At 37.8% G+C, this 18,640-nt stretch overlaps 1 protein-coding gene across 2 annotated transcripts in view; it reads right to left on the bottom strand.

Moving 5' to 3' along the window:
- The window catches only part of EXOC6B (exocyst complex component 6B), a 726,749-nt gene that overhangs the window by 304,856 nt on the left and 403,253 nt on the right, over positions 1-18,640 (bottom strand). For both annotated transcript variants that reach the window (XM_069583682.1, XM_069583683.1), the window contains exons 15-16: positions 18,328-18,437; positions 6,117-6,228 (exon numbers count right to left, since the gene is read on the bottom strand). In XM_069583682.1, the coding sequence (XP_069439783.1) occupies positions 6,117-6,228; positions 18,328-18,437 (222 nt within the window). The remainder of the gene's footprint in view (positions 1-6,116; positions 6,229-18,327; positions 18,438-18,640) is intronic.

The following is an 18,640-nucleotide window of genomic DNA, read 5'->3' on the forward strand; positions in this document are numbered from 1 at the left end:
GAATTGTCTGTCTGGTAACCAAAAATAGGACTCTTGTGAGTTTTGAGTGTTTACAATACTTCTATCATTTGAGTGTATTACAAAATCATGTATAAGTAGAACCATTTCCATGTTACCATGGACCTCCTATAAAAATCTCTATCCTTGTTATGATAGAATAATTAAATCAATATGTGAGAAAATACAATATAGTAAATATTAGTAAGTTTGGGGAAAAAATAACCTGAACTCAAGGCTCATTTCTATCATTTTGCTCGCTTAGACATTCTCCTTGAACTTTAATTACACCTTCTATAAAAAGGGAGTAATAATATATGCCCAACCTGCTTCAAATGTTATTGTGCTAAATCACCTTATTTAGATAAGGTGATTATGTGAATAGCTCCTGAAGAATATAAATTGTTACACAAACATTGCCTATTATGATGATGATTTCAGATGGAAAAATCACTTCAGTTACCTATAAAGGAAGATATAATGTCCTCCCTTTCATAAAAGGTGAATAATACAGTTAGTCAAAGATTTACTTGGTGATGGAAAAAATCACTAGTTGTGTTACACACAACCATCATAGCCAAAATAAGTATGTGTGGATGTTCTTTCATGCATATGTAAAGATTTTGATAACAAAAAGTATTTTTTCCTAAAACAATCCAATGACTTAGCAATAACATTTAGCATTCAGTGAAATAATGTCAAGAAACGTGATACAGTCCTTCTTGACAAGCTCCTACTGCTTCTTCCTGTTGTTAGCTGATCTGTACAGTACCTTTGAAAAGAACAATGGAGTCAGAAAAACTAAAGAGCTAACGAGTTAGGTCTTCTTTTAAGATGCTACAGTAAATCAATGGCATAGTCATAACTAAATCCAGAGTCTTCCGTGGCCAAAGCTCTTTCTACCACACCACAATCCTGCTATGCTACTTGTTTAAAATGGACTTCTTTGTTTTTTTGGATACATGAAACTAACACAGTAGTATAAATCAACTAAACTTCAATAAAAAATAATTAAATAAAACGGCTTTTAAGATACTGTTAAATCAAACGGCAGAAGCAGAATTATATCAAGAGCTTTAAAGCAAGAGCTTTAGTGCAGGCGCACTAAGCGCAGGCAGCTGCGCCTGGCGCACTAAGCGCCTGCGCCGCGCAGCCAAGAGGAGCTACCACACCTCCGAGGTCAGGGGCAGAAGCCAGGACGACCCCATGCCCGAAGGGCGGCAACCGAGGATTTACCCCGCGTCCAAGGTCAGGGGCGGGGGCCAGGAGGAGCTACCCGGTGCCTTAGGCCAGGGGTGGTGGCCGGGAGGAGCAACCCCACATCCAAGGAGCCCTGGCTGCACAGCCTCAGGAGGGCCTAGAGGAGCCATCCCACCTTGAAGGTCAGGAAGGGCAGGGTGAGAAGATACCCCTCATCCAAGGTAAGGAGCAGCAGCTGTGCTTTGCTGGAGCAGCCCTGAAGAGATACCCCACGCCCAAGGTAAGAGAAACCCAAGTAAGATGGTAGGTGTTGCAAGAGGGCATCAGAGGGCAGACACACTGAAACCATACTCACAGACAATTAGTCAATCTAATCACACTAGGACCACAGCCTTGTCTAACTCAACGAAACTAAACCATGCCCTCGGGGCAACCCAAGACAGGCAGGTCATGGTGGAAAGGTCTGACAGAATGTGGTCCACTGGAGAAGGGAATGGCAAACAAGTATTCTTGCCTTCAGAACCCCATGAACAGTATGAAAAGGCAAAATGATAGGATACTGAAAAAGGAACTCCCCAGGTCAGTAGGTGCCTAATATGCTACTGGAGATCAATGGAGAAATAACTCCAGAAAGAATGAAGGGATGGAGCCAAAGCAAAAACAATACCCAGTTGTGGATGTGACTGGTGATAGAAGCAAGGCCTGAAGCTTTAAGAGCAATATTGCATAGGAACCTGGAATGTCAGGTCCATGAATCAAGACAAATTGGAAGTGGTCAAACGAGATGGCAAGAGTGAATGTCGACATTCTAAGAATCAGCGAACTAAAATGGACTGGAATGGGTGAATTTAACTCAGATGACCATTATATCTACTACTGTGGGCAGGAATCCCTCAGAAGAAATGGAGTAGCCATGACGGTCAACAAAAGAGTCCAAAATGCTGTACTTGGATGCAATCTCAAAAACGGCAGAATGATCTCTATTCGTCTCCAAGGCAAACCATTCAATATCACGGTAATCCAAGTCTATGCCCCAACCAATAACGCTGAAGAAGCTGAAGTTGAACGGTTCTATGAAGACCTACAAGACCTTTTAGCACTAACACCCAAAAGAAGATGTCCTTTTCATTATAGGGGACTGGAATGCAAGAGTAGGAAGTCAAGAAACACCTGGAGTAACAGGCAAATTTGGCCTTGGAATGTGGAATGAAGCAGGGCAAAGACTAATAGAGTTTTGCCAAGATAATGCACTGGTCATAGCAAACACCCTCTTCCAACAACACAAGAGAAGACTCTACACATGGACATCACCAGATGGTCAATACCGAAATCAGATTGATTACATTCTTTGTAGCCAAAGATGGAGAAGCTCTATACAGTCAACAAAAACAAGACCAGGAGCTGACTGTGGCTCAGATCATGAACTCCTTATTACCAAATTCAGATTCAAATTGAAGAAAAGAGGGAAAACTGCTAGACCATTCAGATATGACCTAAATCAAACCCCTTATGATTATACAGTGGAAGTGAGAAATAGATTTAAGGGCTTAGATCTGATAGATAGAGTGCCTGATGAACTATGGACGGAGGTTCGTGACACTGTACAGGAGACAAGGATCAAGATCATCCCCATGGAAAAGAAATGCAAAAAAGCAAAATGGCTGTCTGGGGAGGCCTTACAAAGAGCTGTGAAAAGAAGAGAAGTGAAAAGCTAAGGAGAAAAGGGAAGATATAAGCATCTGAATGCAGAGTTCCAAAGAATAGCAAGAAGAGATAAGAAAGCCTTCTTTAGCGATCAATGCAAAGAAATAGAGGAAAAGAACAGAATGGGAAAGACTAGAGATCTCTTCAAGAAAATTAGAGATACCAAGGGAACAGTTCATGCAAAGATGGGCTCGATAAAGGACAGAAATGGTCTGGACCTAACAGAAGCAGAAGATATTAAGAAGAGGTGGCAAGAATACACAGAAGAACTGTACAAAAAAGATCTTCACGACCCAGATAATCACGATGGTGTGATCACTCATCTAGAGCCAGACCTCCTGGAATGTGAAGTCAAGTGGGCCTTAGGAAGCATCACTACAAACAATGCTAGTGGAGGTGATGGAATTCCAGTGGAGCTATTTCAAATCCTGAAAGATGATGCTGTGAAAGTGCTGTACTCAATATGCCAGCAAATGTGGAAAACTCAGCAGTGGCCACAGGACTGGAAAAGGTCAGTTTTCATTTCAATCCCAAAGAAAGGCAATGCCAAAGAATGCTCAAAGTACTGCACAATTGCACTCATCTCACATCCTAGTAAAGTAACGCTAAGAATTCTCCAAGCCAGGCTTCAGCAATATGTGAACCGTGAACTTCCTGACGTTCAAGCTGGATTTAGAAAAGGCAGAGGAACCAGAGATCAAATTGCCAACATTTGCTGGATCATGGAAAAAGCAAGAGAGTTCCACAAAAACATCTATTTCTGCTTTATTGACTATGCCAAAGCCTTTGACTGTGTGGATCACAAGAAACTGTGGAAAAAACTGAGAGAGACAGGAATACCAGACCAGCTGACCTGCCTCTTGAGAAATCTGTATGCAGGTCAGGAAGCAACAGTTAGAACTGGACATGGAACAACAGACTGGTTCCAAATAGGAAAAGGAGTACGTCAAGACCATACATTGTCACCCCGCTTATTTCACTTGTATGCAGTGTACATTATGAGAAACGCTGGACTGGAAGAAACACAAGCTGGAATCAAGATTGCCGGGAGAAATATGAATAACCTCAGATATGCAGATGATACCACCCTTATGGCAGAAAGCGAAGAGGAACTAAAAAGCCTTTTGATGAAAATGAAAGAAGAGAGTGAAAAAGTTGGCTTAAAGCTCAACATTCAGAAAACAAAGATCATGGCATCTGGTCCCATCATTTCTGGGAAATACACGGGGAAACAGTGTGAAACTTTATTTTTGGGGGCTCTAAAATCACTGCAGATGGTGATTGCAGCCATGAAATTAAAAGACGCTTACTCCTAGGAAGAAAAGTTATGACCAACCTAGATAGCATATTCAAAAGCAGAGACATTACTTTGCCAACTAAAGTCCGTCTAGTCAAGGCTATGGTTTTTCCAATAGTCATGTATGGATGTGAGAGTTGGACTGTGAAGAAGGCTGAGCACCAAAGAATTGATGCTTTTGAACTGTGGTGTTGGAGAAGACTCTTGAGAGTCCCTTGGACTGCAAGGAGATCCAACCAGTCCATTCTGAAGGAGATCAGCCCTGGGATTTCTTTGGAAGGAATGATGCTAAAGCTGATACTCCAGTACTTTGGCCACCTCATGAGAAGAGTTGGCTCATTGGAAAAGACTCTGATGCTGGGAGGGATTGGGGGCAGGAGGAGAAGGGGACGACAGAGGATGAGATGGCTGGATGTCATCACTGACTCGATGGAAATGAATCTGAGTGAACTCTGGGAGTTGGCGATGGACACGGAGGCCTGGCATGCTGTGATTCATGGGGTTGCAAAGAGTCGGACACGACTGAGCGACTCTACTGAACTGAATGCAGAAGTTCATAAAATAAATAAATTTCTTGTCTTACTTGGGATTCAGAAAAGGAGAACAGAATAGTCTCAAAATAGAAGGACTGCCAAATTTTTAGTTGAAATTGGTTCTTTGTAGCGTTCCTGACTACAACTTTGTAGCGTACCTGACTACAAAAGAAGTTAGCCTATCCTCAGACACATAATGGCAACAACTATCACTTCTAGATCAGGCAACAGAAACAAAGCACTGCAAAGTGAAGGGACTGTCTAATAATGTCAAATGTGACTTTAAAAAAATAAGTTGGTTATAAGTAGAATTCAATCACTGGCAATGTCTCATGTTGTAATACACTATTTATATAATATAGTATTTTAAAATATTAACACAGGGAAAGAAACAATCACTTCAAAATCAGAAATAACAATAGATGTTCACCTGGCTTCCAGCTATATTTACCTATGGGTCAGTATAGTTAATCACTTTCTGATGTTCATCCTTGGTAACATATACCTAAAAATGTCAATTTTCTAGACCAACCGAATTTGAAACTACACCACCTATATAGGTAAAGTAGATGGCCAATAGCCTTTCTCTTTGCTTGTGAAGAAGATTCCTCACATCTCTCACTTTTAGCACTATGATTTCCATAAAATGGCAGGCTGAGGCTCCCACACAAACCTGGGTTTCTACGAAAAGGGAAATTTCACATCTTTCTAAATTTTAGGACTTATGACAATGCATCAGATATTCAGTTTGCCAAGATACTGTTCTCAACATATGTACAATATCCCTTCATCCTTTGTGAGATTGTGTAAGCTTCCACAGAAATGTGACAACTGCCTTTCTCTCACATTTCCTCAGTCCTAAATTCCCAGTTACATGCTAATTAAGAGTAATTTTCTATTCATATTCCTAATGTATCTCAAAACCAAAATCTGAACCTAACACTAACCAATGACTATGAATGCTAATATCCCTGGCATCAGTGACTGATGTAGGCAAAATGTGATTTCATACTGTATGCTGTACTCAAAGTGCCATTATTTTAAACAGGATCCTGACATTGACTCTATTCTCCAATCAACAATTTTAAAATATATAATCAATGGCAAATAATACAAATTTAACCCAATAACCTCAGAAAGGAAAACCAGTTAAATTAGTGAAGATAATGAGAGAGAGAAAAAACAGTGACTTCTCCAAAAAAATACTAGATTTCTCCAAGGCAACAAATGAAAAATACAAGGAATTTATTTTGCACTTTCACCATGATCCCATGAAGAACATGACAGACCACACAGAAAATTGTAATTAATTAACACACAAGCCCCAGGACTTAGGAGATCTATTCACGTATTGCCTTGACTGCCTCCAATAATAGCAGAGTTACCTCAGTAAGTCCAATATTCTTCCTTTTAATGACATTCTGCAGAGAGTTGCTTAGAGTCCTAGTTAGCAACAGGTTTGTTGATTTACGAATCATGTCATCAACTTCAGTTGAGCTAAAAAGGAAGTATCAAGAATCAGTCATAGGTAGGAGAATTATTTTGCAAACAAGGCTCTAGTAGTACTTTAATAATAATAATAATAATAATAACTGCAGGAAATATTTATTGTACTTCAGAAATTAGGTTCTAAATATTTTAATGTATAAAAATTCATTTAACCTTCACAATAACCATGTGAAATAATTTTAGTATTGAGCAGATAGCAAAAAAGGAAAAGATTTTAATAAGGCAGTCTAGATCTAAAGCCTACAACACTTAAAACACTATGCTACACTACCTCTCATGAAAGAATCCTCTAACATGATTCTGTGTCCTGAAACCCTTATTTCTCCCACACATTCAAATTCCTTCACAGTTAATATTCATAAATTTTCAAGCTGATCTCTCTGTAGCCTTCCTGTGCAATTAGCTGATAAAGGCCCCTAAAAAAAGAAAAATATCTCTGCTCCTATGTCATCATCTTTCATATTATATCTTCTTGTTGTTCAGTTGCCCAGTCATGTCCAACTCTTTGTGACCCCATCGACTGCAACACGCCAGGCGTTCCTGACCCTCACTATTTCCTGAAGCTCGCCCAAGTTCATGTCCATTGCATTGGTGATTCCACCCAGCCACCTCATCCTCTGACACCCTATCTCCCTTCTGCCCTCAATCTTTCCCAGCATCAGGGGCTTTTCCAATGAGTCAGCTGTTAGCATCAGATGACCAAAATACTGGAGATTCAGCATCAGTCCTTCCAAGAATTCAGGGTTTATTTCCCTTAAGATTGACTGGTTTGATCTCCTTGCTGGAGATCCAAGGGACTTTCAGGAGTCTTCTCCAGCACCACAGTTCGAAGGCATCAATTCTGTGGTGCTCTACCTTTCTTACAGTCCAGCTCTCATAGCTGTATGAGACCGCTGGGAAGCCCACAGCTGTGACTCCACAGACTTCTGTCAGTAGGGCAATGTCTATTTTTCACACGTTGTCTAGATTTGTCATAGTTTTCCTGCCAAGAAGCAATCATCTTCTGATTTTATGGCTGCAGTCACCATCCACAGTGATTTTGGAGCCCAGGAAGAGGAATTCTGTCACTATTTCCACATTTTCCCCTTCTATTTGCCATGAAGTATAGGGCTGGATGCCATGATCTTGGTTTTATAATACATAGTTTTAAGCAGGCTCTTTCACTCTCCTCCTTCACCTTCATCAAAAGGTTCCTTAGGTCCTCTTTGCTTTCTGCCATTAGAGTGGTATCATCTGCATATCTGAGGATGTTGATGTTTCTCCTGTCTACCTTGATTTCAGTCTGCAACTCATCCAGCCCAGCATTTCTCATGATGTGCTCAGTGTATAGGTTAAGCAAAGAGGGTGACAGCAGACAGCCCTGTCATGTTCCTTTCTCAATCTTGAACCAATCAGTTGCTCCATACAGGGTTCTAACTGTTGCTTCTTGACCTGCAAACAGGTTTCTCAGAAGATAGGTAGGATAGTCTGGTATTCCCATCTCTTTAAGAGCTTTCCACAGTTTTTTATGATTCACACAGCCAAAGGCTTTAGTGCAGTCGATTAAAAAGGGGTAGATATTTTTCTGGAATTCCCTAACCTCTATGATCCATAGAATGTTGCCAATTTGATCTCTGGTTCCTCTTCCTTTTCTAAATCCAGATTGGATATCTGGAAGTTCTTGGTTCACATAATGCTGAACCTAACATGCAAGATTTTAAGCATGACTTCATGGGAGATGAGTGTAACTGTCTGATGGTTAGCCCTGGGAACTGGCATGAGGATTGACCTTTTCCAGTCCTGTGACCAGGAAGACCACTGCTGGGTCTTCCAGATTTGCTGGCATATTGAATGCAACATCTTGAAGGCATCATCCTTTAGGGTTTTGAATAGTTCTACTGGAAGTCTGTCACATTCACTAGCTTTATTAACAGCAGTTGACTTTGCACTCCAGAATGTCTGGCTCTGGGTGACTGAGCACACCAGTGTAGTAATCCAGTACATTAAGATATTTTTTGTACAGTTCTTCTGTGGATTCTTTCCATCGCTTCTTGATCTCTTCAGCATCTACTAGGTCTCTACCATTTCTCTCCTTTATTATTGATTTATAAGATTTTATTACTTTCAGGTAGACAACAAAATGAATCAAAATTTTTAAAGATTATATTCCACTTAAAGTTATAAAACATTGGCTATATTCCCTGTGCTGTATAACATATCCTTGTAGCTTATTAATCCAATCGCAGTAGTATGTACTTCTTAATTCCCTACATCTATCTTGGCACTGCCTTTTCCCCTGACTTTGAAAAGAAACCAATAATGTAATTCTACCTAAATGTTTTATAATCCTTACTATTCCAAAAGTGATCAATAATGATACTTTTTATTCAGTAAAGGAAACTAAACATAAAGAAAATAACTCCAAAACTATCTTTACAAGCAAAGTTTTAAAAATAAATCTTACAATCAACAAACAAAATTTCAGAACTATATATCTTTCACAAGCCCCTAAAAGTGTCACCCAAGATGTCTCTCTATAAAAGAAACTGTTTTGAGACAAATATTTCTTCAAAATAAATTCAGCATTGCAATGATACTTCTTTATCAAGAAATAAACATAAGATCTGTAAGCAGTTCTTTTTCAATAATTTATTGCTTGTGAGCAAAGGTCACAAATTTTATCTTACTGATTTCTTTCTACAGAATATCAGAGGCTTAGTATATAGTTCAATTAAAAATGTTAAATTACTAAATATGTACATAAACTAGATTGTCTATTATGCGGAAGACAGAATTATTAGAAATAAATAAGACTGCAAGGAATCCAGGTAGTAAATTCAGTTAGGGGAAAAAAGATACCTCAAAATATCCTTACAGGATATATTTAACTGAATGATAACCTCTGGCCTATTGCCACCCTTTCCAAAAATGTTATTGAATTTAAAACTTCATTACAAAAATGTGTTAATGGAGTACTGAAATTACAATGGTGAAGGGATATTGAAGTTACACTTGTTTTGATGGAATACTGAATTTACAATGGCGAAGAAATATTCATGGTTCCTGCCTTCATATATTAAACTCACAGTTATATCATATCAATTACAGTATATGTAATGAATAAGCACAGGTTGCTATAAAAGTGATGAACACAGGGGCCCAAAATAATCTGGTGACTCTGATAGTAATCACTCACCTAGCATCTCTACTTATATTACATATTTCTGTTATGCTTTAAGAAGATCTGGTAGAAATTCTATTCTTAGATTAGAATGTCAAAGATCAAGAAACACTGTCATTACCTTTAAAAGCAGAAGAAAACTAAGTCTAAGCTAAAAGTTGTATTTTCCTTTAATATTAATGAAGTATAATATACACAAAAGTGTATAACTGAGTTAAATTGCACACTGAGATAAAGCTCTTGAAAGATGAGCAAAAAGTAGCCATCACTTTCATATCTAAGGCCAGTTGCCTAATCTGGATACACAGAGATGAGAGAGTGAAACAGTCATATGCTGAGAGACTTTGGTGGAATGAAAAAAAAAAGCAAAAAACAACAAAAAACCACTTAATCCTTTAATAGTGTGGGCTGCTAGTATGGACTGTAATCTTGGAAGAGCCTCTAAACAAAAATAAACATACTAACCCAACAATTCTTCCCTAAAACAATTCTGTTCCATAAGAAATGGTGCGTGGGGGTGGGGTAGGGGTGGGGAGTGCTAGAAATCAGAGAGAAATGTTGCACAGTTTGCAATCCAAAGGAGAGTAAAAACCAATCAAAGCTGAAACCCAGCCCAACTCAAATCCTGTTAAAATCAGAGATAAGCCCCTGGACAGAAGCTTTGGAATTTCAGAGTCTTAAGGACAAAGAGACTTTACAATAGAATTTTTAGAACTGAAATCATAAGTAATTTGAAACTAATAAAAACTGAGACACATTCAGTCCACTCAAGTAATGATGAAATCTGAATGATATATTTAGCAGCTAGGAGGCACAGTGAAGCCTGGTGTGCTGCAGTCCATGGGGTCGAAAAGAATCGAACATGACTGAGCAACTGAACAACAACAATGAGTTGCAAAAGGAGAAATGAGAAAAGAGACATATTTAAGGGTAAACTGGCAACATCATCTCCAATCCTAATAAAATATCTCAACCTACAGATCTCAGAAGTTTAACACAACCCCAAGAGAACTGATGCAAATGAAATCTCACAAGAAGATCAAACACTGCAAAATGCAAAGATAAAGAGGAAACCTTAAAGACAACCAGAAAAAAAAAAGACAATACATTTAGATTAATACCAGTGACTACTGGCTTATCTCTCTTCAGCAACAATGAAAGCAAACAGAGGAATAACATCTTTAAGGGGTTGGGAAAGGGATAACTTTGAAAACAGATGAAAAAATATTTTTAGATAAAAGCTAAGAAAATCTAAAACCAGCAGATATACACTAAAAGAATAACTAAAAGAATTCTTCACACTGAAAGAAAATGACACCAAGTCACAAAATAGATCTGTAAGAAAGAATGAGAAGGCCTGGAAATAGCAAATCTGTGGATAAGTATAATGAACTACTTTTCCTTCTTGAATTTTAAAATACAGTGAAATGTTCAAAGCACAAACAATAACATATTTAGCATTTAAAAACAACTGTATAAGTATATACCAACCATATTAAAAAAGTGTAAAGGTAAATTATATTATACTGCTGTAAGATTCTTAAATTACATGTAAAGTGACATATCATTATTCAAGATAAACTAATAACTTAAGAATACACATTATAATCCCCAGAACAAATACAAACAAACAATAAATAAAGTTAAAAGTTATACTCCAGTAATAGGGAAACTAAATCATAATACTAAAAGACTGTAATCTAGAAGAAGGAAGGAAAACAGGGGGAACAAAAGGAGCCTTAAAAAAAAAGAATGGAACAAATAGAAAAACAACAGCTAGATCTAAGACTTAAATCAACATAAATCACTAAATAAGTTCATGTAATAGAATAAATATTCTAATTAGGCAGAATGAATAAAAAACTGATACCTAGCTACTTGTTGATTCAAACTGATACATTTTAAATACAAGGACACATGGCCAGATCTTATTGTCAAGATGCCATTCAGCACTAAAAAGAACTGAGCACCTTAAAAAAATTAATGGTATCATGATTAAGTTAGGAAATTTGCCCAAAATGATAAAAGTGCATCAACATGTCATATGAATCAGCTTGAGGTAGCTCATACCAGCTACATCTGGGACCATCTAAGCATCAAAATGAATAAGGTCATTAAAGGAACAACCTGACTGAATGATGTAAAAATCTATGAGTCTAATACAATAATAGGAGATCATAGGTAGACAGATAGAAAGATAAACAGACAGGTGAACAGGTAATGCAGAAGGATTCCTTAATACAGAATGCGAAGTAATACATATTGACATGTTCAGTTGCTCCCCAGAGAAGAGAATGGCAAACCACTCCTGTATTCTTGCCTGGAGGATTCCATGGACACAGGACCCCTGGAGGCTACAGTTTATGGCGTCACAAAGAGTCAGATGTGACTGAGTGACTCTCACACACACATAAACACACACACACACACACACACACACACACACACACAGAGTTGCTCAGTAGTGTCTGAGTCTTTGTGACTCCAAAGACTGTAGCCCCCAAGCTCCTCTTCTCTCCTCTCCCTCTCCTCCATGGTTTTGTCCCAGCAAGAACACTGGAGTGGGTGCCATTTCCTCCACTAGGGGATCTTCCTGACCCAGGATTGAACCTGAGTCTTCTGCACTCCAAGCAGATTTTTTACTATTGCTCCAATGAAGTAGCCCCTTAAGGAATAAATAATCTTATATTAACTAAATTATCAGAGGAAAAAAACTGATTCAGGCAAGAATCATTAATGAATACTATAGTGAAAGACATCTAGTAACTAAAAGAATAAATACATGGTCTCAAAGTACTTTAATACAAACATTACTTATTACAAAAGGAAAAATGGAAACTATACACAGAAAACAAAAATCTTAACTAGATAATTAAAATTAATATGAACCAAAAGACATTAAAATGCTAAACGCCCATAGGTACATATACAGATACAGTAGAGGAGGGAAAAAGAAAGTAATAAAGTCAATATGGCAACATTTCAAAAAACTGAAGAATCTGGGGAAAAAGCTTTCAGTTCAGCACATTTTCAAAATTCTTATGTAATGTTGAAATTATCTGAAAATAACATGCTAAAAAAGGTTATAAGTAATAGAAGAGACAAATGCATACCATAAAAGAAAGTGGTAGTTGTATTAATACAAAGCAAGCAAGACATCAAGACTATTTTAAATTTTATTCCATTGATCTATATTTCTGTCTTTGTGCCAGTACCATCCTGTCTTGATGACTGTGGCTTTGTAGTAGAGCCTGAAGTCAGGCAGGTTGATTGTTCCAGTTCCATTCTTCTTTCTCAAGATTGCATTGGCTATTCGAGGTTTTTTGTATATCCATACAAATTGTGAAATTATTTGTTCTAGCTCTGTGAAAAATACCGCTGGTATCTTGATAAGGATTGCATTGAATCTATAGATTGTTTTGGGTAGTATACTCATTTTCACTATATTGATCCTTCTGATCCATGAACACGGTGTATTTCTCCATCTATTAGTGTCCTCTTTGATTTCTTTCACCAGTGTGTTATAGTTTTCTATATATAGGTCTTTTGCTTCTTTAGGTACATATATTCCTAAGTATTTTATTCTTTTTGTTGGAATGGTGAATTGAATTGTTTCCTTAATTTCTCTATTTTCTCATTATTAGTGTATAGGAATGCAAGGGATTTCTGTGTGTTGATTTTATATCTTGCAACTTTACTATATGCATTGATTAGGGTTTTTTATGTAGAGCATCATGTCATCTGCGAACAGTGAGAGTTTTACTTCTTTTCCAATTTGGATTCCTTTTATTTCTTTTTTTGCTCTGATTGCTGTGGCCTAAACCTCCAAAACTATGTTGAATAGTAGTGGTGAAAGTGGACACCCTTGTCTTGTTCCTGACTTTAGGGGAAATGCTTTCAATTTTTCACCACTGAGGATAATTTTGACAAAGGAGGCAAGAGTATACAATGGAGAAAAGACAATCTCTTTAACAAGTGGTGCTGGGAAAACTGGCCAACCACTTGTAAAAGAATGAAACTAGAACACTTTCTAACACCATACACAAAAATAAACTCAAAATGGATTAAAGATCTAAATGTAAGACCAGAAACTATAAAACTCCTAGAGGAGAACATAGGCAAAACACTCTCCGACATAAATCACAGCAGGATCCTCTATGACCCACCTCCCAGAATATTGGAAATAAAAGCAAAAATAAACAAATGGGACCTAATTAAAATTAAAAGCTTCTGTACAACAAAGGAAACTATAAGCAAGGTGAAAAGACAGCCTTCAGAATGGGAGAAAATAACAGCAAATGAAGCAACTGACAAAGAATTAATCTCAAAAACATACACGCAACTCTTGCAGCTCAACTCCAGAAAAATAAATGACCCAATCAAAAAATGGGCCAAAGAACTAAACAGACATTTCTCCAAAGAAGACATACAGATGGCTAACAAACACATGAAAAGATGCTCAACATCACTCATTATCAGAGAAATGCAAATCAAAACCACAATGAGGTACCATTTCACACCAGTCAGAATGGCTGTGATCCAAAAGTCTACAAGCAATAAATGCTAGAGATGGTGCAGAGAAAGGGAGCCTTCTTACACTGTTGGTGGGAATTGAAACTAGTACAGCCACTATGGAGAACAGTGTGGAGGTTCCTTAAGAAACTGGAAATAGAACTGCCATACAACCCAGCAATCCCACTGCTGGGCATACACACCGAGGAAACCAGAATTGAAAGAGACACGTGTACCCCAGTGTTCATCGCAGCACTGTTTATAATAGCCAGGACATGGAAGCAACCTAGATGTCCATCAGCAGATGAATGAATAAGAAAGCTGTGGTACATATGCACAATGGAGTATTACTCAGCCATTAAAAAGAATATTTGAATCAGTTCTAATGAGGTGGATGAAACTGGAGCCGATTATACAGAGTGAAGTAAGCCAGAAAGAAAAACACCAATATAGTATACTAACACATATATATGGAATTTAGAAAGATGATAACGATAATCTAGTGTGCGAGACAGCAAAAGAGACACATATGTACAGAACAGTCTTTTGGACTCTGGGGGAGAGGGCAAGGGTGGGATGATTTGGGAGAATGGCATTGAAACATGTATGAGAATGGCATGTGAAACGAATCATCAGTCCAGGTTCGATGCATGATACAGGATGCTTGGGGCTGGTGCTCTGAGATGACCCAGAGGGATGGAATGGGGAGGGAGGCTGGGGGGGGGGAGGTTCAGGATGGGGAACACGTGTACACCCATGGTGGATTCATGTTGATGTATGGCAAAACCAATATAATATTGCAAAGTAATTGGCCTCCAATTAACATAAATAAATTTATATTAAAAAATAAATGCATTTTAAAAAGACTACTTTAACTTTTAACACAAAGAAGGATATTTCATTAAATTTAAAAGACGAATACAACAAGAAGATATCATAATTCAAACTGTACATAACCTTAAAAAGATATATTCAAATAAATGAAGCAAACTTGAGAGATCTCAAAAGAGAAATAGACAAATCTACAATCATATTTGGATAGTTTAACACTCGTCAGTAATTGACAAAAAAGCAGACTTAAAAAAGAAAGGATACAGAAAATAGTACAATAATATTAATATTAACAAATTTAATCCAGTTGTCATTTAGAGACTACAACATTCAACAACTAAAGATACAGATTTGATTCAAATATACATGGAACACTATTGTAACTGGATTTAAATTTACCATTTTCTTAGTTGATCTCTATTTGTTCCACCTGTTCTATAGCCCATTTAATTCTTTAGTTGGTTGTTTCTGGATTGAGTATTCTTTCTATGATTCCTTTTCATTTTCATTACTGGCTTATTACTTTTACTTTTTTCATGGTTTTGACCATTTTTTCAGTGGTTGTTCTAGATCATATTACTTCATGCATAATGTAAAATCCTTAAATAGTAAATCAAATTCCTCTCTCATATTCTTTGTCCTATTACTATCATATATTTGCTTTTATAGTTACATTTCTTTACCAGACACTATCATTATTTTTCATGTACACAAGCAATTTTCTGTAAGACCAATTAAAAGTAGAGGAATGACATTAGAAATAGCAGAACAGGAAGTCCTGCATTCATATCCCTTCTCAGCAACAATAATTTGGCAGGCAAGCAGAGACAAAAGTACTTTTGTGAAACTTTGGATTGAAGAAAGAAGACTGTAAAACTCTGGTAGCATCCAAGACCAAGGAGGGTTGCTTTTAGAAGGCAAGCATAAACTCACTCATGTGGCATACCTGCTAATTTAGTCCTACCTACAGACCCAGGAACAGACCCTGACCCTTGACAGCCTATGGACATGCCCTATTTGAACTTGCCACCATCACAAGTTGAAAAACAACCCAGGAAAAGTCATGCAAACCTGTGCTTTGGATAATAGGTCCACCAACCTCAGTTCCAGCTGTAAACTGAATTGTTCCATGACCCAACTCCAGCTCCGATTAGCTGCAAACCCTGCCTGCCTATAACTGGGCAGAAACATGCTCATTCATGAATCTAGGCAAATTCTCCAACCTTTGTCTGACTGCAAATACTAAAAAAATCCCTGTAACATTGCCCTATATATTCATAGCCACAGACCAGGAACACTCCTGCCTACTCAGAGACCTGCTGGAGCAATAACCTTCCATGCACCTGGAAGAAGGGCCGCCAATCTCAAATTTGACTACAGAGTTTAATGTGCCCACACAACCTGGCTTTAGCCCACTTTACCCATGGACGGGAGGCAGTTGTGCCTGCCAGGGATCCAACAGGAGACATGCCTATATGTACCCCTAGAGATAGGCCCAGTGACCTCAGTCTCACTGTGGATCTTGAAGTTGCTGTGCAATCTGGCTTCAGCCACTCCCAACTATGATCTAAGAGAAACCCTACTTTTCCAGGAACCCACCAGAAGGAAACCCCCAAAGTACCCCCAGATGAATTCCTCAGTGCAGTTGCAGAGCCACAATCTATCAGTCATTCTAATTGTGAAACCCCAAAGTAGACCTGTGATTTGGCTCCAGGCCCTTTCAGGCATGGTACAGAAATAGTCCTGCCACCCTGTGGCCTAGGGGAGACATATATCTCCATGTCCCCAGAGAAGCACAAAAGCAGAGTCACCAATACAAAGCTACGTGGACCAAAAAGAATCAAACAACCTGACACCACCAAAGAAAATAAATATGAGTTCCACTAATAAATCCCAAAGAAACTGAGACATACAAATTGCCCTAAAAAGAATTTGAAATATCGTATTAAGCTCAATAATATGCAAGAGAACACAGAGAGACAACAAAATGAAATCTGGAATACAATGCACAAATAAAATGAGAAGTTTAATAAAGATATAGAAACTATAAAAAAAGAACCCAAGTCAAATCCTGGAGTTGAAGTATACAATAAAAGAATTAAAAAATACTTAGAGCATCAACAGCAGACTAAATAATGCAGAAGAAAGAATCAGGGCATTAGAAAACAGGCCATTTAAAAACAGAAAGAGGAACAAAGAGAAAAACTGTAAAGAAAGCATGAGAGACCTATTCAGCTCAGTCGCTCAGTCGAGTCCGACTCTTTGTGACCCCGTGAACCACAGCACGCCAGGCCTCCAAGTCCATCACCAACTCCCAGAGGCCACCCAGACCCATGTCCATCGAGTCAGTGATGCCATCCAACCATCTCATCCTCTGTCGTCCCCTTCTCCTCCTGCCTGCAATCTTTCCCAACATCAGGTCTTTTCAAATGAGTCAGCTCTTCGCATCAGGTGGCCAAAGTATTGGAGTTTCCGCTTCAACATCAGTCCTTCCAATGAACACCCAGGACTGATCTCCTTTAGGATGGACTGGTTGGATCTCCTTGCAGTCCAAGGGACTCTCAAGAGTCTTCTCCAACACCACAGTTCAAAAGCATCAATTCTTCAGTGCTCAGCTTATAGTCCAACTCTCACATCCATACATGACCACCGGAAAAACCATAGCCTTAACTAGACGAACCTTTGATGGCAAAGTAATGTCTCTGCTTTTTAATATGCTGTCTAGGTTGGTCCTAACTTTACTTCCAAGGAGTAAGCATCTTTTAATTTCATGGCTGCAATTACCATCTGCAGTGATTTTGGAGCCCAGAAAAATAAAGTCAGCCACTGTTTCCACTGTTTTCCCATCCATACCATTAAAAAAACAAAAACCCTGCTTATTTAATTTATATGCAAAGTACATTATACAAAATGCCAGGGTGGATGAATCACAAACTGGAATCAAAACTACCAGGAGAAATACCAACAATCTCAGATATGAAGATGATACCACTCTAAAGGCAGAAAGTGAAGGAACCAAAGAGTCAAGAAGGAAAGCTATGACAAACCTCACATGACAGTGTATTAAAAAAGCAGAGACATCATTTTGCTGATAAAGGTCTGCATACTCAAAGCTATGGTTTTTCCAATATCATGTACAGATGTGAGAACTGGATCATAAAGACCGCTTAGTACCAAAGAATTGATGCTTTCAAACTGTGATGCTGAAGAAAGCTCTTGAGATTCCATTGGATAGCAAGATCACAGCAAGAATTTCACATGCCACTCCTCTACTGGCCTTAACATTTCATCAATATAATGTAAAAACAAGAATATTATACTACTCTTTTCTAGTTTAACTCTCACTAGAAATGCAAATCTATAAAGGAAACAGTAGAGAATAAAGTAAGTAATATAAAAAGAAATTATTCAAGAGTTTCCAACTTCCCTTTTTTTTTACCTGACCGTATAAATAGGGCAGTGGCATACCATACAAGGCTAATATTAAGACTTTCAAACTTGGAACTGAAGGGAACATCAAAAGTATTCCAGAATATTTATGTATATCTCAGTATCTACTGCACCTCCATTATTTCATACTATACCTTAGATGAAGATCTTCTGAAAACTTCAGACAGGCGTAGATAAATTCTTTAATTTGGTTGTAAACTTTTGGCACAAATTCAGAAAATGGAAACTTTTTTGGGAATGGTTGCTGTAAAAGCAAGAATTAATGAAAGTTACAAATGACCATACATTGAAAATACCTACTAACTAATTAAAATGCAAAAGAGATTTTCTTACACACTAGGAACTGCCTTCTTAACAACTCTACATTTTAAAAACATATTTGTGACAGTTTTCTAATACTAAAAAGAATAAGATTAAATTAAGTAAACGATTCTAACATCCTGTAAA

Source organism: Ovis canadensis, chromosome 3, assembly GCF_042477335.2.
Source record: "Ovis canadensis isolate MfBH-ARS-UI-01 breed Bighorn chromosome 3, ARS-UI_OviCan_v2, whole genome shotgun sequence".
NCBI lineage: Eukaryota > Metazoa > Chordata > Mammalia > Artiodactyla > Bovidae > Ovis > Ovis canadensis.